Source organism: Perca flavescens, chromosome 20 (assembly GCF_004354835.1).
Source record: "Perca flavescens isolate YP-PL-M2 chromosome 20, PFLA_1.0, whole genome shotgun sequence".
Lineage (NCBI taxonomy): Eukaryota > Metazoa > Chordata > Actinopteri > Perciformes > Percidae > Perca > Perca flavescens.
Window position 1 is genome coordinate 23,665,976 of NC_041350.1, and position 26,803 is coordinate 23,692,778.

General features: G+C 40.3%; 2 protein-coding genes, 1 long non-coding RNA gene and 2 other non-coding genes across 8 annotated transcripts; 3 read left to right on the plus strand and 2 right to left on the minus strand.

Annotated features, from left to right (window-relative positions):
• Positions 1–740: 740 nt before the first annotated feature.
• On the minus strand, positions 741–26,740 carry LOC114546533 (uncharacterized). Of its 3 annotated transcripts, XR_003691064.1 has the most exons (4): positions 26,457–26,740; positions 11,469–11,637; positions 3,394–3,677; positions 741–857 (listed from the first exon to the last, which is right to left on the minus strand). It is a non-coding gene; the product is annotated as an uncharacterized LOC114546533 (long non-coding RNA). The 3 variants fall into 3 exon arrangements; XR_003691063.1 differs by lacking the exon at positions 741–857 and having other exon boundaries at positions 2,132–3,677; XR_003691065.1 differs by lacking the exons at positions 741–857; positions 3,394–3,677 and adding an exon at positions 10,815–10,960.
• dpysl5a (dihydropyrimidinase like 5a) lies at positions 3,400–14,065 on the plus strand. The gene is made up of 12 exons (XM_028565359.1): positions 3,400–3,666; positions 6,400–6,558; positions 7,182–7,361; positions 7,505–7,573; positions 7,745–7,789; positions 7,893–7,968; positions 9,498–9,654; positions 9,767–9,908; positions 10,151–10,293; positions 10,428–10,635; positions 11,472–11,640; positions 12,439–14,065. The coding sequence occupies exons 1-12, from the start codon at positions 3,406–3,408 to the stop codon at positions 12,522–12,524; spliced, it is 1,695 nt and encodes a 564-aa protein (XP_028421160.1). The 5' UTR covers positions 3,400–3,405; the 3' UTR covers positions 12,525–14,065.
• trnaw-cca (transfer RNA tryptophan (anticodon CCA)) lies at positions 11,148–11,219 on the minus strand. Its single transcript has one exon. It is a non-coding gene; the product is annotated as a tRNA-Trp (tRNA).
• mapre3a (microtubule-associated protein, RP/EB family, member 3a) lies at positions 14,915–21,894 on the plus strand. Of its 2 annotated transcripts, none has more exons than XM_028565360.1 (7): positions 14,915–15,050; positions 16,856–16,983; positions 17,079–17,224; positions 17,375–17,567; positions 18,965–19,107; positions 19,404–19,556; positions 20,454–21,894. In XM_028565360.1, exons 2-7 carry the CDS (start codon positions 16,863–16,865, stop codon positions 20,520–20,522), a joined length of 825 nt encoding a protein of 274 aa, XP_028421161.1. In that variant the 5' UTR covers positions 14,915–15,050; positions 16,856–16,862; the 3' UTR covers positions 20,523–21,894. The 2 variants fall into 2 exon arrangements, with proteins under 2 accessions (XP_028421161.1, XP_028421162.1); XM_028565361.1 differs by having other exon boundaries at positions 17,375–17,531.
• Positions 25,378–25,450, plus strand: trnaa-agc (transfer RNA alanine (anticodon AGC)). Its single transcript has one exon. It is a non-coding gene; the product is annotated as a tRNA-Ala (tRNA).
• Positions 26,741–26,803: the final 63 nt, after the last annotated feature.

The following is a 26,803-nucleotide window of genomic DNA, read 5'->3' on the forward strand; positions in this document are numbered from 1 at the left end:
TACTTGTAGTCAAACAGTTGTAAGACTACACCTATATGTTGATTAGTGTTGCCAATTTAGTGCTCTCATTCTTTAACAAAAAATAAAGAACTGTAATATTTGTTTTAGACAATATGCAATTTAAACTAAATGATTTATATTCATTTCTTGTAATTGCTGGAAACACATATTTGTGAAGACGTTTCAAGAGTACATTTGCATACATTTTAACAGAGTGCTACAAATATATATACTTGTAGGAGTCTACTCGGTCACCTAATAAATAAATAAATTTGAATAATCGTCTTTAGTTTTCAGAGGTATTTCTTAATGGATTAACGTTAAATGTTGAACTCATTAATTATTTGTTTATTATTATTGCTAACAATATATCTTAAGAATATTATAATGTATGACTTTAGTATTATGTAAGAATACAGTATGAGGCAGTAGGCGTTTTCCCAGTCCAATATTTGCAGCCTACTGGACCAATGTAGGGTATTTTCTTGCCCGGTGCATGATGGGGGGGGGGGAGGTATTTGCATATGGTGCTGGTAGTAAAAGCTGTAAAAATTACATATGGGGGGAGAGAATTAATGTTTATTTCATGCAGATTGCTTCTTGAATGCTGTTCAGTCAAAGTCTGGTTGTAGACCTCTGAATTGCCATTCACATTAAAAGAGAGTGAATAAATAATAAAAAAAAAAATATTGGGTTTTATTTCGAAAGCAAAACCGGATGTCTTACTTGTATCTCCTTCGCTGACTTGACGTTAATGATGCTGCGGTCTGCTGGTCCCGGACCGGCCAGGAAGGCATCCATCTGGTGTGTGTATCTCCCTGGGAAGTGCCATCCGCGGACTGTGTTGCATTCTGTTCCTGTAAGAAAGTAAGCAGAGAGCCGAGTGGAGCAGCAGCAGCAGCAGCAGCAGGCCCATAGAGGAGGTATGTGCTCCACACCAGCATTATTCGGACTAGTTGGCTGCAATGGGTATATCGTCTCTCCTCCTGGAGCCTGGGGGCTTTTTTTCCCCATGCCCCCCTGGCTTACACGTCTTGGTGTCTGCCCTGTCTGCTTTCCTGCCACCCTCCCAGAATCTACACACACCCTGAAGTACAACTACACCTAGACCTGTGTTATTATAGTGTGAAGTCACTTTGCGCCGTTAGATAGCAAGCTTGTCTTCATTGTGGAGGAGGGAGAGGAGGGTCTGGTGCGGACTGGGAGCTGGGAAGGCGGTTTCTAGCTCGCTAATGAACGCTGTGCAGCCGATCATGCCGGATGGAGACCGGTTTCTTTGTGTCAAGTCGCACAAGTGGAAGTGTCATCATTCCACTGCGATCACACTTTTGCAGTAAAATTACATTATTTGCCTAGATAATTATTCCGTCTGATACTATTTGACATATACAGCGATTGCGTTTGATTTGTAGCAGTGATTTAATAGATTTAATGGACAAATCAAATAAATATAGGCATTTGAGCAAGTACCAGGGCCTATAGTTTTACAATTATAGCCTACTATAAAGTGAACATTTATACTATAGTTGCATATTTAATCTGTAATCGATTTATGTCTTTATACAGGTAACATAAGCTCACCTGTTTATTATTGACATATTGGCGTCAACTTACAGTATAGGCCCTGTAAAATAATAACTTTACTATAGCCTGTAGCTGCTTCTAGGCTTTGGGGAACACAGGAAATAATGCATGAGTGCTTCACCTTCTAAATGGTAGCCTGGTAGTATGAATGCCTATCCTAACCCATCCACCCCATTATCACATCAGATCTGTATATGTGAAGGAGTCCATGCCATGCAGTAAAGTTGCCGCACCCTCATACGCATCCTGCACGCACGCAAGCACGCAGGATGGACACACACACACACACACACACACACACACACACACACACACACACACACACACACACACACACACACACACACACACACACACACACACACACACACACACACACACACACACACACTTATTACAGTGGTGTAAAAGGAAAGGGAGGAGGCAGATCTTGGAGATTGTGTCTTTGTTATTGATGAATAGATTATCACTGGCAATGATCACACCCAGTTTATTAACTAATATGAAGGAAATTCATTTTGCATGATTTTTCCTGTAATTCTTTTTGTGTTGTTTTGAATAGAGTATAGAGTAGAGCAACCCTTGTGGTTACTGACAGAGTTGTTGCCAGAATTGTAGAAATACTAAGATCATGAGACCCCAACGCACCTTTACTAAATTTGGACTTGGATATACATATATATATTTTGCAAATGCAAATGTAATTTAGCAACATAGGGGTGTAAGTGCTGTTTCAACTCTCCACGCTACCAGGAAGAAAAATTCCGGATGATGAATCCATTATTCCTTTCCTTTTGTGGTCCAAAAGTCATCCAATTTAAATCTACTGAGTCAAAAAATACTGGAATCTGTCTATAACATACCCACCATGTGAACGTTTTTCATTGTAAAATGTAAACCAAGTTTATAAAAAACCCCAATTCCCAGAAACAATATTAAGGACATAACTTCATAGTTTGTAGTGGTAGCTACAGTGGTGGTTGTGACCTCTTAGTACAAAGCCAAATCTACCTGTGACCCCCCATCACAGGTTCTTCAATTCAAACAGTGGTGTTTACCTTTAACATTCTTTCATTAGAAGTAGATGCTGAAGAGGTAACAGTAGTATTTTGCAAGAAAAGAGGAGATAAAAAGTCCCAAACAATAAACCAAATGCTGTGTAGTAGAAATCATCTGACGACCCCTTAGATTCACCCCGTGATCCCTTTTGGGGGTACTGATCCCCAGGTTGGGAAGCACTGGGGTAGAGTTGAGCTATTTGGCATGGATGTAGCGGAAGTGAACGCACCTCAACCTTCGTAGCTCATATTTTTCAGCCACTATGATTCTTTCTGTATAGCTTCTCAGTGAGTGAACATCATTGTAAGTGGCTTTATGCTGCTTTAGTTCTTTCAAAAGAATGGCTTTATTGACCCTTGTCTGCCTTATTGTGATCCACAACTGGACTCAGCTTCTTTCTATTCACCAGTGCATCAGTGTCCACTGGGACGTCAGGTCACAGGCGGTGACTGACACAGCCTACTTGTAGTCTTGTAGCTGATGTAAGTCACAGCCTGACGGACTGGTCACAGGGCAGCATCACTGATTCTTGTCTCTGCTAGTCTTACTACACTGTCTCAGCTCAGGATGAGGTACTGTAAAAAGTTCTCTTTCTCAAGTTTCTTTGTAGAAACACTTGCTGTTGCTGTAACTTCTCTTTTGCTTTTTGTAGTTAAGTGGTATTAGATTTAGTCAGTTTATCACAGTTTTAGCAGCTGCTCACACCACAGGATTAAAACCCATCTTTCCCCCCCCCTTTCTCTTCCTTACAGAGCCATAGCCATGTCTTCCAGCTCAGCAATGGTGCGGATCCTGATAAAAGGCGGCAAGGTGGTGAACGACGACTGCACCCAGGAGGCCGACGTCTACATCGAGAATGGCATCATCCAGCAGGTGGGGAAGGAGCTGATGATCCCAGGTGGAGCCAAAGTGATCGACGCCTCGGGAAAACTAGTCCTCCCCGGGGGTATTGACACCAGTGTCCACCTGGAGGAGAGCTTCATGAATGCCACCACGGCAGATGACTTCTACAGCGGCACCAAGGTAACGCCGTCCTGGAAATGGCAAAAAAAATGACATAAAAAAAACAGAAGCGAGAACGGCTTAGATTGGAAGTAGGACAACTGGCATTGTCCTAATTGTACAATAGAACGGAGCAAAAGCAACACTTAATGTCACAGCATGTTTTACAGTCAAAGCATGAAATAAGAACCGTGTTTCTGCAGATTTAGATTCTGAAACTCAGTTTTTTTGGCTAAATTTAACTCGACTCTCTTGGATATCCCTCTAATTTAGATAATGCTTGTGATCACAAATGTGTCGTTTTCTTTTTTTAGATAGAGATCGATGAAAGCTTTCCACTGATGCTAACTTTAGCCGAGATGTCAGAGATGCTTCTTTAGTTTGTTTTTGATGCAATGAGGCAGCTTTCTTAATATTTTGGCATCAAAGACAGACACAACCACTCTTGCTGTCAAAGTAAAAATTATATAATTAGAACATAATGTCAACACTAAAACTGCAATAGTAAAATAATATTAAATATAAAGCATTAAGATGGAATGCAAACAGCATGTTAAGTTATTTAAACTAGGCAGATGATGGTGACGGTTTGAACACTAAGAAAGCTGTATTGCTTGGCGGTATGGTCAGTTTTATAGTTACATACTTACAGGCATCAATCTTGGAGGTAGAGCCCCAACAATTAGTTGATTAATCAATATTTATATGGACAGAAAGTTAATCATAGAAGAAGTTAATGATACAGAATCTTGATAATGGATCAGCTGTTTAAGTCATTTTTAAGCAAACATAGTAAGACATTCTCTGGTGTCAGCTTCTCAAACGTGAAGATGTTCTGGCTTTCCTACTCTTCTATAGAATGTAAACTAAATATCTTTGAGTTTTGGACTGTTGATTGGACAAAAACAAGACATTTGAAGTAGGGCTGTCCTCGACTAAAGAAATTCTTAGTCGACTAACACTTATACAATTTTGTTGACTAATCGATTAGTTGATTTAATTGACAGAGCTGTGCGCTTTGAGAGGTGGTTAAGACTAGAAAAGCACAATATAAATGTAGTTAATTAACCATCTGTAAAACTGAGTTTCTCCACAATTAATCCTGCAAAAGCACCACTTTAAATCTTGTGTTTACCATAAATGTGCTCATGAGTTTCTTGGAAATGAGTAATTAAGCATGAATAAGCATAAAAAATGACTAATAGACTAAAGAAATCTTAGTCGACTAAGACCAAAACAACTGATTAGTCGAATAATCGACTAAGAGGTGGCAGCCCTAATTTGAAGACGTCACCTTGGACTCAGATCTGTAGGTTGTTGAATGCTCCTCAGAGAGCCAGATGTCACACATTAGAAGTAGTAATCATAAACCAGATAAACAGCTGACAGAAGCAGGATAGTCGCTTAAAAACATGCACAGAAAATAGTAAAGAAGCATTTAAATACAGTATAACAACAAGCTGCAAGCTAAAACAACATGTATAAACCAGATGGGACTTCTGATAGACATTATACAGACAAAATGATTAATCAGTTAGTCAAGAAAATAATCAGCAGATTTAAAGATTTTAAACTGCTGTACTTGGCAGTACTATGCATTTTTTTTCTGGAAGTGTCAAAAGGTTGCAGAGTTTCACCAACATTACACCAAGATGATTTGGCACTTGCACACTGCTGTTGGCGAGGCTGCCTGAAAGTGAAGAATGAGATCATCATGGCTGCTTTTAAAGACTGGGATAGCCTACTCTGCTTCAGGGCACCATGATGACTCATCAGTCTGGAGCGCTTTGAGATGATGGAGTATGAGAGATGACGGAGGCTGGCTTTTAGCTGTTTTAGAAACTGGACAGACAGACAGATCGCGGCTGCCGGTGACAGACACTGTTCTCCACTGTTCTCTCCTCATTCCTTTCTCCTCGCCCCTCCCTGCCTGCTCCGCTGCCGCCGTGCTCCAAAAACGTCCAGAGACAAATGCATATCAGTATCTGTTTCCATGGATACCGGGGGGCTGCTGCAAAGACTGCTGCAAAGCCTTTTCACTCACGCCATTGTGCTTGGAGACAATGGTTCTCAGACCCACGCCCCCCCCTGGTCCTCCCTCCCACTACACACCGATCCACTCTAGGGTCACTCAGCTGACAGATGCTCAGTGACGCATGCACTTATACACAAAACACACTCTGTCTTCACTGGTTGGCTTATTAGGATTTCTAAAAAAAAAAAAAAAAAAAAAAAAAAAAAACATCTAAATCTGTTTTTGGAGGATAATAAGTCAGAAGTGCTGATGCCGCGAAGACATTATACGTTATTGCTTTGAGGGCCTCTCGGTTATACTGTGAGGGGCAGTCAATTGTGTGCTTTAACAACTGAAGGATTTATATTGTCCTCAGCGGTCAACTGCAAATAACCATAACAATATGCATTAATGGCAATTGAGGCTTCTACTTTTATGCTTAGGGCAGGAGCTGCGTTGATCAGTAGATTACAGTCCCTTCAGTATTTATGGGTTTAACAAATCAATATCTTTGGCTTCAATGTCTCTTAATGCCTCGGTTTAATGATCATTTCGTTTAATTTAAGGTCCGCTCATTTCAGTTAAACTAAGTTCATTTTTGTCTTTAATGGTCATTGATTAAAAAAAAACACATTGACACACTAAAATAGGTGTAAACAATACAGATACAACACAATAATAATCGCAAGAAGTACCTCCTATGGAAGTGACTTGAGAGCAGTTGTTTGCATTTCTTCTAGGCTGCTCTAGCTGGCGGTACAACCATGGTGATCGCACACATTCTGCCAGAGAAGAATGAGTCTTTGCTGGAAGCCTACGAGACGTGCCGCAGCTCGGCAGACTCCAAAGCCTGCTGTGACTACGCTCTGCACATGGGAGTTACTTGGTGGGGACCCAAGGTACTCACAACACTGTTCCTCCCTCCCCACATGATCTTTTTCTTTCCAGAAGAATTTGTTATTATGGCAAAAAAAAAACATTTAGTCTTAAACTCTTAGCTATAAGCAGCCTATAATGTTTCTTACCTCTGTTGTCTGTTAGTGACTTCCTACAATTCCCAGGATGCTTTTCAACAGCCTCCAGAGACTAGACTTCTTTCAGCTCCTTATGTGTAGGCGAAGACATGGAGATGAATAAGAACAATACCTAAACCAAAGTGTTTTTTATGCCAGGACAAAGCAAACGTTTTGTCATACTTGCTACGGTGTTGCATTCTGGTTAATTGAGGCTGGTAGAGACCCTGATGATGAATTTCAGACAGTATCATTTTTAAACACTGATTCAAAATGGTGATATAAGAAAGAAGCTCTTGCTGTTTGGTTAAAAAAAAAACTGATATATATTGCAATATATATTTTAGTCTCTACTTATCCACAAGAATAAACTGAATATACCAACAAATGACAACAAGGACACAAAGTAAAAGTACACCAATGGCTGAGAACTGGATTCTTCTCTGTACAAGAAAACTTGGTTCAGGCTGAGAGATGCTAGAGCTCATTTACACTTTGCCTTCCTGCAGGTGCGAGCTGAGATGGAGAAGCTGGTGAGGGAGCACGGAGTGAATTCCTTTCAGATGTTCATGGCCTATAAGGACATGTTCATGCTGAGGGACAGCGAGCTCTTCCAGGCTCTGCAGCACTGTAAGGACATCGGAGCTATAGCACGAGTCCATGCTGAAAATGGGGAACTGGTGGCAGAGGTGAGGAGGAATCATTTCAATACCTTCTCATTCTGTCCATTAGCTCCATTGTAGTATACACACATTAAATGAACATAAATGCTTGTGTTAATGTACCTATTTGTTGTTTACATTATTCATGACTTCCTCTTGCCTCTTCCCAGGGTGCAAAAGAAGCATTGGACCTGGGCATTAGTGGCCCAGAGGGGATTGAAATCAGCAGGCCTGAAGAGGTATTATAGTCAGGATTATCCCAGTTTCCCCTCAATTACTGTCACTCAAGCTAAAATAAACTTTTATTAAATTCTCTTGTCAAGAGTATTTATATTATTACGGTAATGAAATGACTCCAGGCTCTACCTTTGTATCTCCCCATGATTCCTCACAGTCTTGTTTCTTTACAGTTGGAAGCAGAGGCAACTCACAGGGCAATCACCATCGCCAACAGGGTGAGTGAGATCTCTCCCGCACAAAAAGAGAAATACATATTGGTGAAAAAAAAAGATCAGTTTTTCTATAGAACATACTGTACTTTTTTCTTTTTTCCGTTAGGCCCACTGCCCGATCTATCTCGTCAATGTGTCCAGTATGCCTGCAGGAGATGTAGTGGCCACAGCCAAGATGCAGGGTAAGGGTTAATTTCTGATACAATTAGCATTATCATGTTTGGAATTTTTCCAAAGCGAGCACTTTGACTACATTTAGAAAATATGTACTTTCATGAAAATACTGGAGATTTAAATTTAAATTTCTTAAATTACTAAATTACACGCAAGCTCGTTGGAAGCGTTTCCAGGTAAAATAGAATAGGAAAAGATGTTTGTATGTCATTTTGACACAAATACATGTTAATAAATGACATGTTGATGTTTGAAAGTCTCTAGGTTTTGATATAAATAAAGATATAAAGGTAATTTAAAAAAAATAATAATTATATATATATATATATATATATATATATATATATATATATATATATATATATATATATATATATATATATATACACCTGTCAATACAGAACGAAATATTCTGTAGCCTATTTTGCCGTCAATATTGCAGACGTTGTCTTTGCTATAATCAAATCAGTATATATTTATGTTTAACATGGTATTTCATTTTATCAATGGGAAACATCCATGTGTACAGACAAGACTAGCAGCAGCGTCGCGTCAGACACGTTTCTGGTGTGTAAAGACATAGAAAAATCCACGCAGCTGACACGCAACAGAAACGCCACGCTCACACCACGCGTAGCCGGGCTTAGCATGGACCTTTTCATAGACACCATCAACTACTGTGGAAGAAAAGTTCCCTTAGGTCCAATTCAGTGGCTGGTTAAGAGGACTTTTGCACAGTGGAGACAGAAGTTCACAAGAAGCTGTAGAATTATCTCTGACCAGAAGCAGTTTCTGGCCAGGGTTTTTATATAAGGTTACAGGAAACAACAGAATAAACAAAACGCTAAGAAGACATTCAACTCACTAGTCTGTCTGGGTAGATTTGCATAGACTCAATACTGTCTGCTTCAACTAATCAAAAGTGCTTTGATTAGTTAATCAGAGCACTTCTGAATCTTTGTTGGAGCTGACCTGGCCTCTAAACAAAAGGGCTTAGTAATCATAAAGGCTTCCTCTTAACACTAAGCTCGAGAAAAGGCAGATAGACGTGATTAAATTCAGCATACCCTAAAGGTTGTTGAATGGGTAAAATAGTTTCAGCACGGTCGAAATGTCATACAGAACAGTCACAATTTAATCAGTGAACAGATAAGAGAATATTAGGATAAGATTAGACCAAAACTCTTATTCCTTTTCTTCTACACTACTCACTGACACTGAGTATTTGCCCTCCCACACACTTATTTTTTTTTACATCCGTCTTTAGTTCCCCTTTTTGTGTTCAATACTAAAGGACAATGGTGCGTAATGAAGTCCTATCCCATCAACTTTCATACTGGTCCTCTTAAAAAGTCAACTTTTGAAATAGTAATAAATATTTTTTTTAAAGTCAGTTTGTTTAAGAGGGAAACAAGTCATAGTTTCTCTGCTTAATCTTTTAATGTCTTGCTTGCTTAATCTCTGCTGCTTTTCTTACAACACTATTCTCACTATCATTGGATCCAGTGTGCATTTATATTGTACTGTGTAACCATAGGTAAGGTGGTCCACGGTGAAACAACCACAGCCCACGCTGTGCTCAACGGTATGCAGTATTATCACCAGGACTGGGCCCATGCTGCTGCCCATGTTACCGTGCCTCCTCTCCGCCTGGACCCCAATACTCCCAGTTTCCTAATGAGCCTGCTGGGAAAGTGAGGAAAACACTATGAAATCTCACATTTAATGTAACCCGGTAAGGGTTACCGGTTTCTTCCACCGCTGCAGTAGTAAATGTGACTTCCATCTTTCTCTGTTTGGCTGCAGTGACACTCTGAATGTTGTGGCGTCCGACCACCGTCCATTCACCATCAAACAGAGAGCCATGGGCAAGGATGATTTCACAAAGATCCCCCACGGGCTTCCTGGTATTCAGGATCGCATGAGCGTCATCTGGGAGAAAGGAGTGGTATGCGTAGCTCTTTTGTTCCTGTCTGGCTGCCAAAAGACTCACACAGATAGGACGTCTGTTTTGTGTTGGTGGTCATCGATTCCAACTTTAAAAACGACATAAAACACAGAGAGTAAAGGCACAAAAAAACCATCTGCTTTTAGTGCAACAGTTGATCCAGTCAGATGTTGTGTTTGATTTTAAGTTCATTCTTAAGGTTACAAACGTATTTTGAGGCATGTCTTTGTTATCGTTCACAGATTGGGGGAAAGATGGATGAGAATCGCTTTGTTGCAGTCACGAGCTCAAACGCGGCAAAGATCTACAACCTCTACCCGAGGAAAGGAAGGATCATCCCAGGAGCAGATGCTGATGTGGTGGTTTGGGACCCCGAGGGATCCAAGTATGAAACTCAATCCATCCATTCATCGACCACCTCGCCTCGCTGCAGCTTTTATCTTGAATCCCTCAAGCCGATTAGCTGTTTGTCTGATTTAACTGGGTCATCTTTTTTTTCTTTTCCATCTCTGTCTGCAGGACCATTTCTGTGGATAACCAGGTCCAGGGAGGAGATGTAAACCTGTATGAAGGTCTCCGCTGTCATGGTGTACCCCTGGTCACCATCAGCCGTGGCCGTCTGGTCTATGAAAATGGCATGTTCACGTGTGCTGAGGGCTCTGGGAAGTTTTGCCCCCTGAGGACCTTCCCAGATTACCTCTACAAGAAGATGGTTCAGAGGGAAAAGGTACCAGACAGAGCTTTCTTTCCTTCTTCCTTCCTTTACTCCTTCCTTATTTCTTTCTTTCTTTCTTTCCTTTTTCCCTTCTTCTTTGCTTTCTTTCTTTCCTTATTACCTTCTTGTGATTCCTTCTTAAGTGTCCCTCTTTAGTTTCCTTGTTTCATTCTCTTGTTTCCTTCCTTTTATTCCCTTCTTTTGTTTCCTTGGTTCCTTCTTTTTTTTCATTCCTTTCTTACTTCGTTCCCCTCTCTTTCCTTCCTTCTTTTCTTATTTCCTTCTTTTGATTCCTTCTCAATCGTCCGTAGAATAATTTAACTTTGATGAGCCTGATCTGCGAAAGATCAGGAAAGAATTACGCAATGCACACTAAAGGAAATAAGGATGCGTGTCGGTCCACATGTGCTAGACAAGCAAAGTGGGTGCTCGTTTCGTACGGCATTCGCACATTCTTGATCCTGTTCTCACAAAGTGGTCGAACACATGGTATTCTTTTTTTAACTTGCAACCGCAAATAAATTTGACCCTGACGTGATTTGAACACGCAACCTTCTGATCTGGAGTCAGACGCGCTACCGTTGCGCCACAGAGTCAGCCCTAAGTAGTGGGAATAATATTAGCATAAAGTAACAGTATCTCTATTTGAGAAGGCTATACTGGTCTCACCCCTGCAGTTACTAATGCTATTCCTGCTGCTACTTCACTAGTTTACTCCAAGAAATAGTTTTCTTCTAACGTTTACAAGTTGTTACACCACTATTTCAAAAAGTGTTTTTTTTTTCAAGTGTTCATTTATTTGTATGTGTAATATATATGTGTATGTGTGTTGCCATGTGACCTACCAGTGCCAGGCTGTGAAAGCTGTTGAGCGGGAGCCCTACACAGGGGATGTGGTTCCGGTGCTCAACTCAGGAAAGAGGGACTTTGGGGTTTCAGATCTGGACACTCCGACACGTCCCTGCACCCGGCACGGGGGCGTGAGGGACCTCCAAGAGTCCAGCTTCAGCCTGTCTGGTGAGAATCAACAGATCTATTCAGATCTTAGTGAACATTTCTATTTCTCTTTCATATGATGATGAGTACATTGAGAAATGCTGTATTTTGTCACTGATTTTCAAACCTTTAAAAAATATACTACTTGACCTGATGAGGGTGCTATAATTAAAGAAATTTGGAGGGACAGTGTTTTTTTTTTTTTTTATAGCACTTTTCAAAAGAAAACCAAGGTATATAGAAGGCTTACGCATCCTTTATTTCATTTATATTCTTCACATTTGTATATATATTCAGACCTAGAAGGTGTCTAATACATTTTTAAAAGTTTTTTTTTATTACAAAGATTTGCATGCAACAAAGGTCTGTGGTCGGACTCAAACTATTTATGTTCAGTATCCTAACCTCTAGGCCACCAGGGCAGCCCCCTAGCAAACATTTAGGCATATGAGGAATAGTTACTCTACAATATGTTAGTGCCTGGGAATTCCTTTTGTCTTGGAAGTTGACAGTTTTCTGTGTTTGAGTATAACCATTATTCAGGCAACAGAAGGCCAGATTCTGTGCCATAAATGTATACTTTACATCCAAATACTTGCCATTAATCATAAATGGTTGGAGCAGCATTTTAAATGGAATAAGAAGAATTGATCTTTCAAAGTATACTGCATTGCTTAAATCCACCTAGACCTTAACATAAGCTATTTAGATAACCCTAGAAAATATGATTGAGCTGCACCTAAACTCTACGAGGAAATAGTAGTTCCTTGTGTTTCACTGCTGACCCTGTGCACATGATCACATTCCCTGCTGCTCCAGGTGCCCAGATCGATGACAAGATTCCAAAGAGATCCTCGGCCAGGATCCTCGCTCCTCCTGGAGGGAGATCCAGCGGGATCTGGTAACCAATCAGACGGCCATCACGTGAAGCGGAAGAATGACACCGGAGGGAAACATATGGCCAAGCAAGATGACTTGTTTTTCTTTCTGGAAGCTTAGAATATGTGTGGGCTAATGGAGTCTAGTTTTTATTTTGAACTCAGCACAGTTACATAGGACTGTAAAACGTTAAACTGTATGACATTTGCCGTAATAATATTGGAATATGGATCAAGGAAAACAATTGCTAAGTGGTTATAGCTGTCAAATTTCTGCCATATGTTAACCAAGCAGCAAAAAAAAGATGAGTTGCCAATAATTACTTTGGCTGTTGGCTCACGTTAGGGGAAATATCTTACTAATAGTTTTAGTGATATCAAGGTGAGTCATGGTTTTTATGATGCGATTGTGTTACCTCACTGTAAAATACGATTTTGCACTTGTATCATGTACTATTTAGATGCCTTTTTACATGATTTAATGTCACAAATATCACAAATGTCTTTTTACTGCGAGCCATGGTGAATGAAATGTAACAGATTATTACAAGGGTATCGGCATGACATGACTATGTCAGTTATGAAAAATGTAGTTGACCAATTGATGAAAAATATCATAATGCAAGCTAACCTTTTATATGCATTTGTTTATTTATTTTTTTTATATTGCATTATTTGTGCTATCTTCCGTCGATGCTACTGTGTTAGAATTATTTCCTAAGTAAAAATGAGGACTTTGTTCAGTAGTTCATCATTGTCAGATTAGCATTTCAGATCATGTTTACAGCCTTATAGCAGAATAAACTTCTGTTCCACCCCCACCAAATGTGAATGAACCTATGCTGTGTGTACTGTGCATGGTAGCATAGTTAGAACTACTGTAATAAGCACTAATGTTGCTCATGTTACGCAGCATTCTTTGTGATCGTATCCATTTTCCACAGAGAGCAAAAAGTCTCACCCAAACTGCCTTTTTCTCACCTGAGACACACACACCGCCGGCACGGATCATAACACTTTGATCGCTGTCGTTTCTTTTAGAGTCTGCACTATTTACTGGTCTGAAAGGGAACGTTCCTCTGACTGACCCTTCCGATGTAACACAGCACTGTGAAGCATATAGGGAAGGAGAAGTGATCCTTCTCAGCATTCACAGAGTTGAAGTTTAACAGCAGATATGTTAGTCCATTAATGCCATTTCTTCGGGGGATCAAACGCCTTCACATTGTACGCCACTGAAAGCTCAGCATCATAACTGGAAGGCATGCTTGTTTAGCAGCTACAGAAAAGCACTGACACTACTACTGTATTTCTATTGTTTGTTTTTAGTTTGAGTTGTTCTTGTGAATAATTGTCTTAGTAATTGATTTTGTTGTGTTTTTGTTGAAACTGCAGTGTAAGCAGGGGTGCACACAAGATACAGTAAAAGTCCTACATCATTTTTTGTTTGGGTTTTTTTTGGGGACAGATTTCACTTTCAGAAGCTCCAGTGAATCTTGTTGTGTCTTCCCGCTCCCACACGTACACTGGTGCTGAACAATGTGACGTCACATTGAATTCCTTTTATCTCTTATTTCTTCTTGCAGCTCTTTATCACATGATTTGAGTGCAAATAAACCACAATGAAATCTCCCACTGAATCCTGTGTTTTTTGCTGACCCCTGGTAAAGAGTATTACTCAAATACTGCACTTTAATTTAAAACTTCAATTTTAATGCTACTTTGTACTTCTATTTCACTACATTTCAGAGATAAATATTGTACTTTTTACTCCACTACATCTATTTGACAGCTATAACCTGTGGTTTCCGATCATTTTTGGCTTTTGACCTCTGACAAAAAAGCAGTGTCTCGTTTGGGTCCTACTTCCTCCGATGTAAGTTGTATGTAAATAACTGTGTAAGGGCCACAGAGTTAAATCTATTAGATATATCACCAACAAAAGAAAATACGAAAAAAATCTACACAACTTTGTGTAGCAGACAGTGCCTTCTTTTTCCTTTTTCCCTTAGGAGGGGGGCCCCGGACTAAACTATTGATATATCACTCACAGGAGACTTTGTTTTGCAGAACAAGCATTTTTACTTTAATACTTTAAGTCCATTTTACTAATAATACTTCTGTTAACTATCCTATTCTATTCAGCCCTAACTGTTGTATTAGCACTTTTACTGAATTAAAGGATCTGAATTCTTCTTCCACCACTGTTGCTGACATTTTTATTTATTTTTTATCCAGCAGCAGATAAAACATTAACATAAGGCATTTTTGTGTTGCCTGTCCTCAGTAAAACCTCAGTGACCAGCAGGCCTTAAATCCAACCAGACACATCATGTGTCTCTTAGCTGTAACAGGCCAAAGTCCTATTTATAATAAACCTTTAACAGCATGGAGTCAGGCGCATGCGCGGTTGGACCTGGATTGTTGCAGCCCCAGACAGGGCGGCCCGTTACCAGGCACTGCACCGCGTAGGGTCTGACAACGACTACGGCAACGGGCATTGACATAAGGAATACAGCCAGCGTGATAACAACACGGGCACTCCTGAATACAGTGAGTATCAACGCGCGAAAGAATCCTTTGACCCACTCTCGCATTCTTGTGTCTTTTATTTTGTGCGTGGTGTTTGCGGGGGAGCGCGTGTTTTATTCCCATGCAGAGAGGAGGATATATTCCCCGTGCACTGTCAGTCCTGAGCTATTCGGGGAGGCCTGTAGAGGGGGCCGCTAGGAGAGCAGCACCAGCGTTGCGGGGTTTTTTTAACCGAAAGGCACCCAGCAAACGGGCACATTTATTGTTCTCAGCTCGGGCTTGAAATGTCAGACCCCCGCCCATTTGTTCTTGTTGGACTTCGGGGTTTTGCACCCACGATTTTGCTGCAGTCAGTTACGGAGCTTTCTAGAAGGCCCTAGCAGGTTTTTAGAGAATAGACTTCCCTTTCGTGCGATAGGCTATACAATAATCCATATTAAATAGAAATGACACCTACTTCAAAGTATATGCGCTCGTAAATGTAGCTGAGGCTGCGTGGTTTTGTCCTAAACGCTTTTATTGTTGGTTATATGGTTGTAGTTTATATTATCATCTAATTGTAAGATAGCCCCATGGGAGACTGCAGCACGCTGCTGAAGGTGCAATAACAATATTATTCTCCAGAAATCACTGCTTACACTGCCGGTATTAAGCGTGATACTGTTGATTTTGAGTGTGGAATTTGGTGACATACTGTAATTTATATTTCAGGCTGTCACCTGCAGAGACAGTGTGACCTTATGCCCATCATTTTACAGTTTATGACTTGCTAGTGTTAATGTGCATTTTTACTGCAGGGTATGTCAAGGTGTCACAGGCCCATTCTGACACGACACCACTGGAAGGTATTAGCAGGCGAGCAAAGTGAGCACAGAGAAGGCTGGAGCTGCCAGATGTATAAAGCTGCTCACAAACATCAGGGTATTTCTGTTTAATCTAGGGAGGATTATGCTCACAACACATCTGTAGATTAAAATTTGAAATTAAAGATGCTTCTCAGCGACTGTGTTTACAGTTAAAAATCAAGTGTATTTCCCATAGGGCCAATATCACCAGTGTCAGAGGGTTTAACCGGCCCACAACTGCCACAACTAGCCCTCAACACCTTGGGACATAAGGAAAGTAAATTTCCTTATGTCCCCCCCCCTCCCACTGAACAGTTTATACAGATTACAGTCGGGTCTAATACTACAGTAGAACATCCTACATCAGGAATCCAGGACAAATACATTAAAATAAGTCCAGTGAAGTAGGTCCTTGAAAAAGTCTAGAGCTGAAACAATTAATTTAATCAGCAACTATTCTGATAATCAATGAATTATGAATTATTTAGGTCATTTGTAGAAGTAAAAAATATCAAGCATCACTTGTATCGGCTTCTCTGTGTGAGGATCTGTTTTTCTGTCTTACATGATAGTACATCGAGAAACAATTCTATGAAGACATTTAGGAAACTTTAGGGAATTGTAACAGCCATTTTTCAGTATTTTCTGACATTTTATAGACAAAAATGATTAATGAAGAAAGTAATGGGCAGAATAATCAATAACGAAAATAATCCGCAGTTGCAACCTAAATACGTATATCAGTTCTGCATCCTTCGAAGTCCAAGATGTCTGGTAGGTTGAGTAAAAGTAAGGGGAGGATCAGATGTGGTTTGGACTTGGTGGGCAGCGTGGTTCAGTAAAGGGTGGGGTATCTTGGAAGATCTGTAGAGGCCAATCAAAGACAGATGAAATACTCAGTTTTATTAACTAACTTTCAGCCAAACAAAAAACCATTCCACCTGACTGACCATTTCTCTCTTCTTATGTGGTTTGTTTCAGGTAGGGGATGGCAGTTAATGTGTACGCCACATCTGTGTCCATTGACAACCTCAGCCGACATGACATGCTGGCATGGGTCAACGATTCTCTGCACCTCACCTACACCAAGATCGAACAGCTCTGTTCAGGTAGGGCTTAAGTTCCAATCAAATACTGCTGAAAAAAATAAATAAAATCACAACAAGACAACAAAAACTAATCTGTATGTCTTTGTGTTCTACAGGAGCGGCATATTGCCAGTTCATGGACATGTTGTTCCCAGGTTGTATCCTTCTGAAGAAGGTCAAATTTCAAGCCAAGCTGGAACATGAATCTATACACAACTTCAAAGTGCTTCAGGCAGCTTTTAAAAGGATGAGTGTTGACAAAGTCAGAATGCTTTTATCATATTATCATGTATTCCACTATATTTTTAAAATCATATTTAAGATAAGTTGTTGTTTTCACATATAACAGCAGCATAACATGCATGTTATGTCGCATGGAGCTATTCAAGCATTCCCTGTTTTAATCCTCCAGATAATTCCTGTGGAAAAGCTTGTAAAAGGGAAGTTCCAGGACAACTTTGAATTTGTGCAGTGGTTCAAGAAGTTCTTTGACGCCAACTATGACGGGAAGGAGTATGACCCTTTACTATCCAGACAGGGGCAGGACGTGGCCCCTGCCCCCAATCCAGGTGATCACTTTATCCACAAACCAAAGAGAACCCCAGGTAAACCAAACAGTTTTGGCTTTGCTGCACGGTCTTGCCGAGCTTTGGATGGCTCAAAAAGCGCTCCCTGGAAGCAAGTGGTGTGAGCAGCACGATTCACAGACTGACCGCTGTCTTCTTAGATCCATCTCACTGCCCAGCATTCACGAGCAACATGACACCGTGTAGTAGGGTTGGGCATCGTTTGGAGTCTAACAATTCTGATTCCAATTCAGATTCTTCCTTTCGATTCCGGTTCTTATCAATTCTCCATTCAGATTCTTTGAGAGGTGGAGTTGAAACGGGTCACGTGCCTATTTTCACAAATAAGAGGAACGTTTTATTTTGATTCAATGGTGGTTTGCAGTTTTACAGGGCTTTTACAACGTAAAATAAAGCCACACTACAGCGCTGCTTACTGTGCTCCAAGGCTGCAACACAACAAGCGCCTGGCTGCTTTGGAAACCAAAACTTGCGCGTATTAAATTGGGAAGCGATGATCGGATTTGAAACTAAATCCTCTAAACGATTCCAAACGATTCCAATAAAGAAACAATTCTACTGGAATCGTTTCTTGATGCCCAATCCTACCGTGTAGGTATGGCAGAGTCACTGGTGGGATTGTAGTAATCACCACAGTGATTGGTGGGACGCAGCATTTAGTGGGGATGAAAATCCACAACATGCAACCACCAATTGTAACTCGCCTTCCCAATTCTAATTGATCATGATCAGTGATGCCAGAAGACCCACAAAAATATCCTATCCAAAATGTCCTGCATCAAGCAGCTGATGCAACTCGATCTCTGATAAAACTGATAAACGCAAGTTTGTTTCATTTTACTAACAAGAGTAACATCGGCCTGACCAGCCTTGCTATGTCTCTGTGAAAGCTTTTTGCTTGAAAATAATGGCGAACAATCTAATTTGATTTGTAGTGTGTCATAGACCTGCTTTGTGGCTTTGTCACTGGGAAGAAGCAGTGTGGTTGTAAACGGGCAGAATGACCATTTATTTTTCAAAACTTTGATAATGCGTGTTGCCGTGTTCTGACTTTGAGTTTAACACCTCTCCTGAAGCACTTATAGAGGTTTGGCAGGATGCAGGGTTTTTCCTGTTTTATCCATTTTGTCTCAAATAAATGTGACATTTCAACCATTTTAAATGATTTAATATGATTACATTTATAATTTGGCTTTTTAAAATCTGGCTATCCAAATTTTATATCAGTTCTGTTGTAAAACAATTTGAAATCATTTAAAAAAAATGGCATATCAAAGGCACAACATGATGCTATAAGCTGATAACATCAGCTCTCTATAATGTGCTATATCCATCGCCACAACTGCTACAAAGCCAACATCAATGCAGTCAATTAATTTTTTTATTCAAATGACAAACATCTCTGACCACTCCAGGACCACAGAGGACATCTCCAACAGTTCCCAAAAACATGCCAACACCACAGCGCGTCCAACACAACACTCCAGCTCTGAGGAAGAATCAATCTTTGTCTAGAAACGGGGGCAGTGATGCTGAGATCATGGAGCTAAATCAACAGGTAGACAACAGTACTCTTAAACCATGTCATCGATCTACCCTATCTATATACCCCTTCTCAGTCTCATGTCTAAGTCTACTTAAATCAATTGATTTATTGCATTAATGGCAATAACTTTTTTCACAGAAGACATTTTGAGCTGTTACAGTAGGAAAAGCACAGGTGTAAATGTTAGTAACACCTGTGCTTTTCATTAATGACAGTCACAATGTCTGCTATGAAAAGAAAAGTGCCAAAATAGTGCCACTTAAACAGGTTTATTTTTTATTTGCTGCTATTTTTCTTTCCTTTCTAAGTGTATGGAGTTGAAGTTGACTGTAGACGGACTAGAGAAGGAGAGAGACTTCTACTTCAGCAAACTACGAGACATTGAGCTGATCTGCCAGGAACACGAGAGTGAAAACAATCCCATCCTCAGCAGGATAATCGACATTCTTTACGCAACAGAGGTACCTATCCTTTATCAGCAACAAATCCAGGCTGCACTGCACCATTTCCATCTGCATGCTCTTTACTCAGTGAGTTACTATAGAGAGCCAGAGGGAAACCTTCAGAGTTCTATTCCAGAAATAAGTACACCTCACATAACACCTTATTGACATTTGTAATGAAGTAAACATAACCATAGTCAACAGTATGTCATGTGGCTCACTCCATATATTCAATTAATATTGGTCATTTAAAAAAACCTAATAGCGTTTATGCTAATACCGATAATCTAATACTGTTATTTATTCAATATTTTTGTTTTTAGACACCTTAAACACTGACTGACTGACTGACTGACTGACATGTCTGTAATAACAGCAGGACCACACAGGGCCCATTCAATCCAATGAGAGTTGATCAATGGCCGCATGCAAATGGCTTTACAGCCCAGCTCCGTTCCTTGGGGGCTTGAGCTGGACAGAAAGGACCGAACAGTAGAAGGTTTTAGACAGCAGAGATTATATTAGAACAAATTACTTGGAACAGAGTGTTGGTGGGTATCATAAATATGGACGAAACCAAGTTATGATGACAGAAGTACGCGGGTACATTTTTATGGCAACTGTACTTTTTTTAAATATGCAAACAATGTCGTTGTAAAGGTTTCCACTTTAAACAGAGAGGACTGTTATTGGATGACAATTGTCCTAAGTATATGGACAGTAAACTCCAGGAACAAGTTTATTTTTTCAGAAAGAGTATAATGAGTTACAGAAGTTAGAAATTGCGCTCTCTATGTAGAGGCCATTGTTTATCTGTTTGTATGTCGTCTTTGATCAGGATTTTTTTTTTTATAGTAACAGAAAAGAAAAGAAAGCAGAAAACCTGAATGATAACTTTTTCTCCCCGTTTCTCAGGATGGCTTTGCACCTCCGGAGGATGAGGACCTCGATGAACAAGCTCACCTGGACCAGGATGAATACTGAGCCCTTCATTTCCCTCCCCCCTAACATCCCCATCTTCCCTTTCCTTTCCTTTTTGCCCTCATTTGTTTTCTAGTCTCTCTGCACGCTCTCTTTAAATACTCACCATTATCCTTACTCCGTCTTTCTCATCTTCTTTCTCATATGTATATCTGTTCTTAACCTCCCCCTCCTCCACCCTCTGGCCATCTACACAGTATACACAACTACTCTGCATCGACATCTGCTGCTCCTCCCTCCACTTACACAGTAACAATAGCAGTAATGTATGGCATATTCCAGTTATTTCAGCATGAGTAACACAGAAAATCGAGCCGAGCTTGGCAAGGAGGTTGTTATGGCAAACAGTGAATTTTAAGTCTGTAAATATTGCCGACCTTGTGATTTCTGAGAGAACAATGTCTTTGCTCATTATGGAGTTATTTATTTGACTTTGGTGCGCTGTGATACTTATTAGAGCACAGAACAACACTGCTCCAATGTGCCACCAGGACACTCCCAGGGCCACTAAAACTGTAACAAAAGTGACTTTTTAATAACAGTTTCTTATTTATTTAACTTATATTTAATTTAGATGAACTTTCTGTAGCAAAATTGGTGCAAAACCTGCTGTACATGAATTGAAAGCTGAGGCCATGCGTGTTATGTGTTGTTCAGTTATGGTTTGTGCTTGAGTCAGCATCAAGCCTTTAGTTTCTGTTCTGGTGTGTTCATGGCATGTAGAAACGCTGAAGGAAATCCTTTGGTGTAATGACTCAAGGCGTATGATCAGTGCTCTGCAATTATGTATTATTGATCAGCAACATATCTGAGCATGAGAATGTTACACATTGACTGTGAATGAGTGCTATTTTGTATATGTATTTTGTGTGGAGATTTTGTCTGATGTCGCACGATCCAGGTTAATTACCATTGTATCTTTTGGACAGACATGCAGAAGCCTATGAGTTTGAAATTTTGAGGTGGAAAGCCACCTGCAGACTGGCAACATGGTTATAGATTGTAGCAGTGCTAATGTTTTAATTTAAAATATAAGGGAGCCTGACACTGGAATAATACAGAAGATTTTTACATGTCAGGTTTTGTCATGTTTATCCTGCTAATCATACTGTGTACACTTTTCATTTGCTGTTAAGGGTTGCCTAGGGTAAATGAGTTAAAGTTTGTAAGAAAATCAGTATTAAAAAATCAGTGACCAGTTGACTGGTCATCATAAGCATCCAGTTAAACAAAGGAAGTCTCCTTGTCCCTTCCCAGCTTTTTTTATTTGCAAACTGGCTGTCCTCTGCTCTGAAACTTGCATTCATTGACCATGTAAACATCTACAGAACACTCATCTTTTGAGTTTTGAATAAATAAAAAGTTGTGAAATGAATGGTGCTGGTTTATTTTGAGTGAGAATGGATTTGTATTGCGAGCTCACATGGGCCACATGTTCACAATAAACCCTACAAGTAAAGGGTTAACGTTCATGTGGTCCACCGTTAACACGTTAACATTGGTGAGAGATTATGAGCCTGGCACCTCTTTTGGTGTGCAAGTCAGAGTTTTAATGTGCATGTTAACACTGCGAAGTAAAGGGTTCACATCACATCTTTTCATTATTTAAGTTCGATACAGTCAAATAAGGAGGAAGGGAGCCTATCTTTTTGCCCCCTCGGGAAAATATAGAATAATGAAATAACAGATATATTTTTCCCTGTAACAATATTCAAGCGATATCCCTGTGAGTTATGGACGATTTTGAGTTAAATGTTCTTCAATTCACCCGCCGTGAGCTGGATTCGGACCTGCGATCTGCCGGACGCGATATTAAGAATCCCACTATGGCCACGCCAAGACCTAGCCTCGTGAGACCGTCCCGATCTCGCGAGCTCCAGTTTTCCACTCGCAGATCAGTCTGGCATCTTGAGGCAGAGAAAATTTGAAGCCGTTAGCCAAACGACCGGGCCAATCAGCGTTGGTTTTGAGGTGGGTTAGGTGGTGATAGACCGATGGTTTATCCAATCGGCTAACCAGTATTTTCAGACAGTGGTAGCCCTAATTCTGTTAGCCGCTCGCTAATGCTTTTTTTCTCTTGGATCCTTCTTTTGGAATATGGTCCGTGAACCTGAAATGGTGCCTTTCATTCCTAAATTCTCGTTACACAAACGGCAAATCTCCTTTACCGACATGTTGCTTGCATGCTGAGCTAACGAGCTATGCTTTGCCTGCAGCAGCAGGGGCGGGCTTGTTGTTGTATTTTCATACGCTTCGTGGATCTGATTGGTTGATTTGGCCCATCTATCACCAACATAGGTGATAAACAGATGGTTCATCCAATCAGCTAACCAGTATTTCCGCCCCTTCCCAAAAGTTCTCCAACGGAAAGTTCCCAGATGGATATGCCGAGCAAATGCGAAGCAATCCATCTGATGGAGTCAGGTTAGCTGAACCCTGCTGCTTCCTGCTGAACCGTGCAGCTTCCCGCTACATCCAGTCACTGTTCCATTATTAATGTGACTATTATCGCCACTGTTCATCACACCCCCAACCGGCCCGTCAGACACCGCCTACCAAGAGCCTGGGTCTGTCCGAGGTTTCTTCCCAAGAGGGAGTTTTTCCTCGCCACTGTCGCACTGCTTGCTCTTGAGGGAATTACTGTACTTGTTGGAATTGTTGGGGCTTTGTAAATTATAGTGTGGTCTAGACCTACTCTATCTAGAAATTGTCTCGAGATAACCTATGTTATGATTTGATACTATAAATAAAATTGAATTGAATTGAAAAATTATTCAAGTAAAAACAGTCTCTGCTTGTCCTGTGCGAATGCGCCACACGAAACTCAGATGTGAGGCGGTAATTTCTAAGTCCCAAAAGTATTCTAATCCCGTGCGAATATAGGGTTTAATATGACTTTGCACCATAGCATTAGCTATATCAGGCTTTGATTTTAAGCTAGCATTAGCTACCGTTACATGAAATGGTAGTGTTAGCTTGCGGGTTAGGGAGGCATACGCATCGATTAGCAATAACACCACATATGGTTAAAAATAGATCACCGGCGAGACCGTTATGCATACCTACTGTATACGACTGTAACGTTAAATATATATTTGAATCCGTTTACGGTCTGCATAATGTTAGCCCGCTAGCTTGGTTAGCAAGGTGCAATCTAGCTAGCAAACTGATATTAATTGGGATGCTAACGTTGGCTAACGAAAAACAGTATTTAAAAAAAATAAACGTTACTTACCAGAAAAACTGAACTGCCGACTCCTTTGAGTGTCTTGTCGTCCAACCGAACGCTGAACAAGATATTATTAGGCGACTAAAGTGTCACAGTCACTACGAAGAAAGCTGGTCAAACTCCAAAATGAAGTTGACGTGCCTTGGATAAGCTTTGCTAAACCTCTTGTCATGATTGACAGGCCGCGAACTGTCAATCACATCATAGCCACGCCCTAAAACACCCTCTGCTTTATCGCCGATTTTAAAATCAACGAGACCATAATTCAAAAAATGAATATCATTCTGTGTTGCAGAAGACTTAAAACTAGCGATTGAGACCATAAACTCATTATGAAGAGGTTTACTGAGGTAATAAATCAAGTGAGAAGTGGGTCACTTTCTCATAGACTTCTACAGAAACCGACCTCCTTTTGCAACCGCACGTGTCGCCCCCTGCTGGAATTCAGATAGAATGCACATTTAAGGTACTTCCGCATTTGCAGCACTTTGCAAAACCGGATGGGCTGTCCACTAATAATATACAGTCTATGTTAATACAGCTCCATTGAGTAAGGCCTCACGAAGAATACAGGATTCCCATGGTAAATTAGCTCAGTAAGGTAGCCGGTGGCTACAAGTTTTAGATAACGTTAGCAGCTAGTTAGCTAGCTAGTAACTTAACACAACAAAACAACAAATGTCTATTAACCATGCTTGCATTGTAGATCACAGATAATATATATATATATATATATATATATATATATATATATATATATATATATATATATATATATATATATATATATATATATATATATATACACACACACACATACATACATACATACATGATCAATACTTACACTTTATTAATCTTGTAGGAATCCCCTGTGGAGTGGCTTGTGTGTCCTCCAGACCAGACTCTTGAGTCTCTAACGTTAGTTTACCTGCACTGAGGCTGAGCTGTTACTCAAACTTTCCCTTAACACTCATTAGCCAATGGGGACGCACCCCTGTAAGACCCGCCCACACGAGATATTTGTGTCAGAATCGCAAGCAAAAACTCAGGGAGCGCAAAGGAGAAAGGTGGGAGCATGACTGCAAACGTGATGGAGAGAACAAAAGACTGATCATAGAGAAAGAAGCAGAGGGAACTGTAAATAAAAGGACATAATATCAAACAAATAAAAGACCAATAGTTTACAACTACACAAATGTTTTGTTTTGCAAGTTTTAAGTTTTACCTTTGAGGTGACAATTTTTTTGCTTGAGTTAGTGTGTTTTGTTTGATACTTGAGAAGTTTTGCTTGGGATTAAAATCACAAAACTAATCCCATATTGGCGTGGCCATAGTGGGGTTCTTAATTTCCTAATTTCGCCTGCCGGACAAAGTAAACCTTCTAAATTTAAATCCTTGGGTTAAAGCTTTGACGCCCCCTAGCGATCAGAAATCCCATAGTTATTTAACGTCATTGTATTGATTAATACTTATTATTTTGTGTTTATTAAGAAGAACATTGCTTGATTGGCTCATGTGGGCTTACTTTAGCGACGTTGACAGGATACATTAGCGCTGAACAATGTTGCAATAATATCAGGTCAGCTCCAATTATTTATCTGACGCTACCTCTTCCTTAGTCAGTACGGGGGATTAGCTCAAATGGTAGAGCGCTCGCTTAGCATGCGAGAGGTAGCGGGATCGATGCCCGCATCCTCCACAACAGTTTTTTCCCTGCTCGACAACTAACTTATCATTTAACATTACACTTTCAAACCCTTGACGTTTCGCCGGTGTAACGATGAAGGGGTACCTTGAGAAAACTATCCTTCTGCGATAACGACCTAACGCTAGGTAGAAGGTATCCAGTAGAAACTAGTCGTTTGTCATGCTAGCTCGTTCAAAGTTTGTAGTTCTGACCAATGTCAATGACAAGGAAAACACGTTTATTAAGGAGAATAAAATGTCTACGGTGCATCACTGAGTTTAAATACAAAAATATCAAGCGTATCAATCAGTACTATAACGTCTTGCTACAGTTGTCCCACGCTACCTATAAATGTCAAAAGCTTAACTCCTTTTGCATTGGTTTTTACCTTCAGTCAATGTATCTTTTTCACGGCAGACATTTTGGCTTGTCATAGTAGGAAAAGCACAGCTCAAATTGATAACGATGGCTCAATTCCATCAAGTGTCCCAGTAAGCTATTTCAGTGAGTCAGCATGCACAATACCAGGGCCTCTCCTAAGTGGAATGCAGCCATCATTAATGGGTTGGAATACACCTGTACTGTTCCTACTATGACATGTCAGAACATGTCTGCCGTGAAAAAGGTCTATACTCCAACGGGAGCGTCACCGTCCTTGAAAATTGAGAGTGCATAATATGCTAAATGTGGCTGAGCTGGTTAAATATGAGAATTAACCAGTAGTCTGTCGGTTCTATTGCAGACCAGCAGATGGCAGCACATCAGCATACATTATGTGTTCGGGGGCTGCTATGAGAGGGCCAGTGAAAGTTACACGGTTTCAGAGACTAGGAAGTCATTCGAACGCTGTGCTTGGAGGAAGGTCTGTTAATGCGAGACTATTCGAACGTAACATAGCACAAATCCCCAAAAGACATTTGTATTCAACAATATTTGATTAATCCCTGTTTTCACGCACATTTTAATTTTTGAAATAATTGCTAGAGCCCACGTTATATTTCAAAGTTTGGCATCTTACCTGTAGCTTCATTGCCGTCCCAATTTCTGCCAAATGAATCGCCTGGCAACCGCAGAAGGAAACTGAAAATGTTATCCCGCCGCCGTACTTTTTTACCCAAGCTAGCGGTGTTTCCAATGATAACGTTTTACCATGCTAAACATGTATTTCCAGAGAATAAACTAAACTGTAAACCAGTGAAACTAACTTTACCTTGCGTCCTGTTCTTAATATTATGTAGCAGGTCAGACTCGGCTTTACATGATGAATTTGAGATGACAGCTCGTTTTCGACCAAGCCATCGCTAGGAGGCGTCCTTTTATTATGACGAATCATTGGGGGCATTCGATTTCACGTCATCAATTTTC

Excerpts from the sequence above, each read along its gene's own strand:
- dpysl5a (XM_028565359.1), top strand. The coding sequence starts at position 3,406 with ATGTCTTCCAGCTCAGCAATGGTGCGGATCCTGATAAAAGGCGGCAAG. Across the intron at positions 6,559-7,181 it reads TTACTTGGTGGGGACCCAAG|GTGCGAGCTGAGATGGAGAA; the intron begins GTACTCACAACA and ends GCCTTCCTGCAG. Across the intron at positions 7,969-9,497 it reads GGCCACAGCCAAGATGCAGG|GTAAGGTGGTCCACGGTGAA; the intron begins GTAAGGGTTAAT and ends GTGTAACCATAG.
- mapre3a (XM_028565360.1), top strand. The coding sequence starts at position 16,863 with ATGGCAGTTAATGTGTACGCCACATCTGTGTCCATTGACAACCTCAGC. Across the intron at positions 16,984-17,078 it reads GATCGAACAGCTCTGTTCAG|GAGCGGCATATTGCCAGTTC; the intron begins GTAGGGCTTAAG and ends TGTGTTCTACAG. Across the intron at positions 19,108-19,403 it reads TCATGGAGCTAAATCAACAG|TGTATGGAGTTGAAGTTGAC; the intron begins GTAGACAACAGT and ends TTCCTTTCTAAG.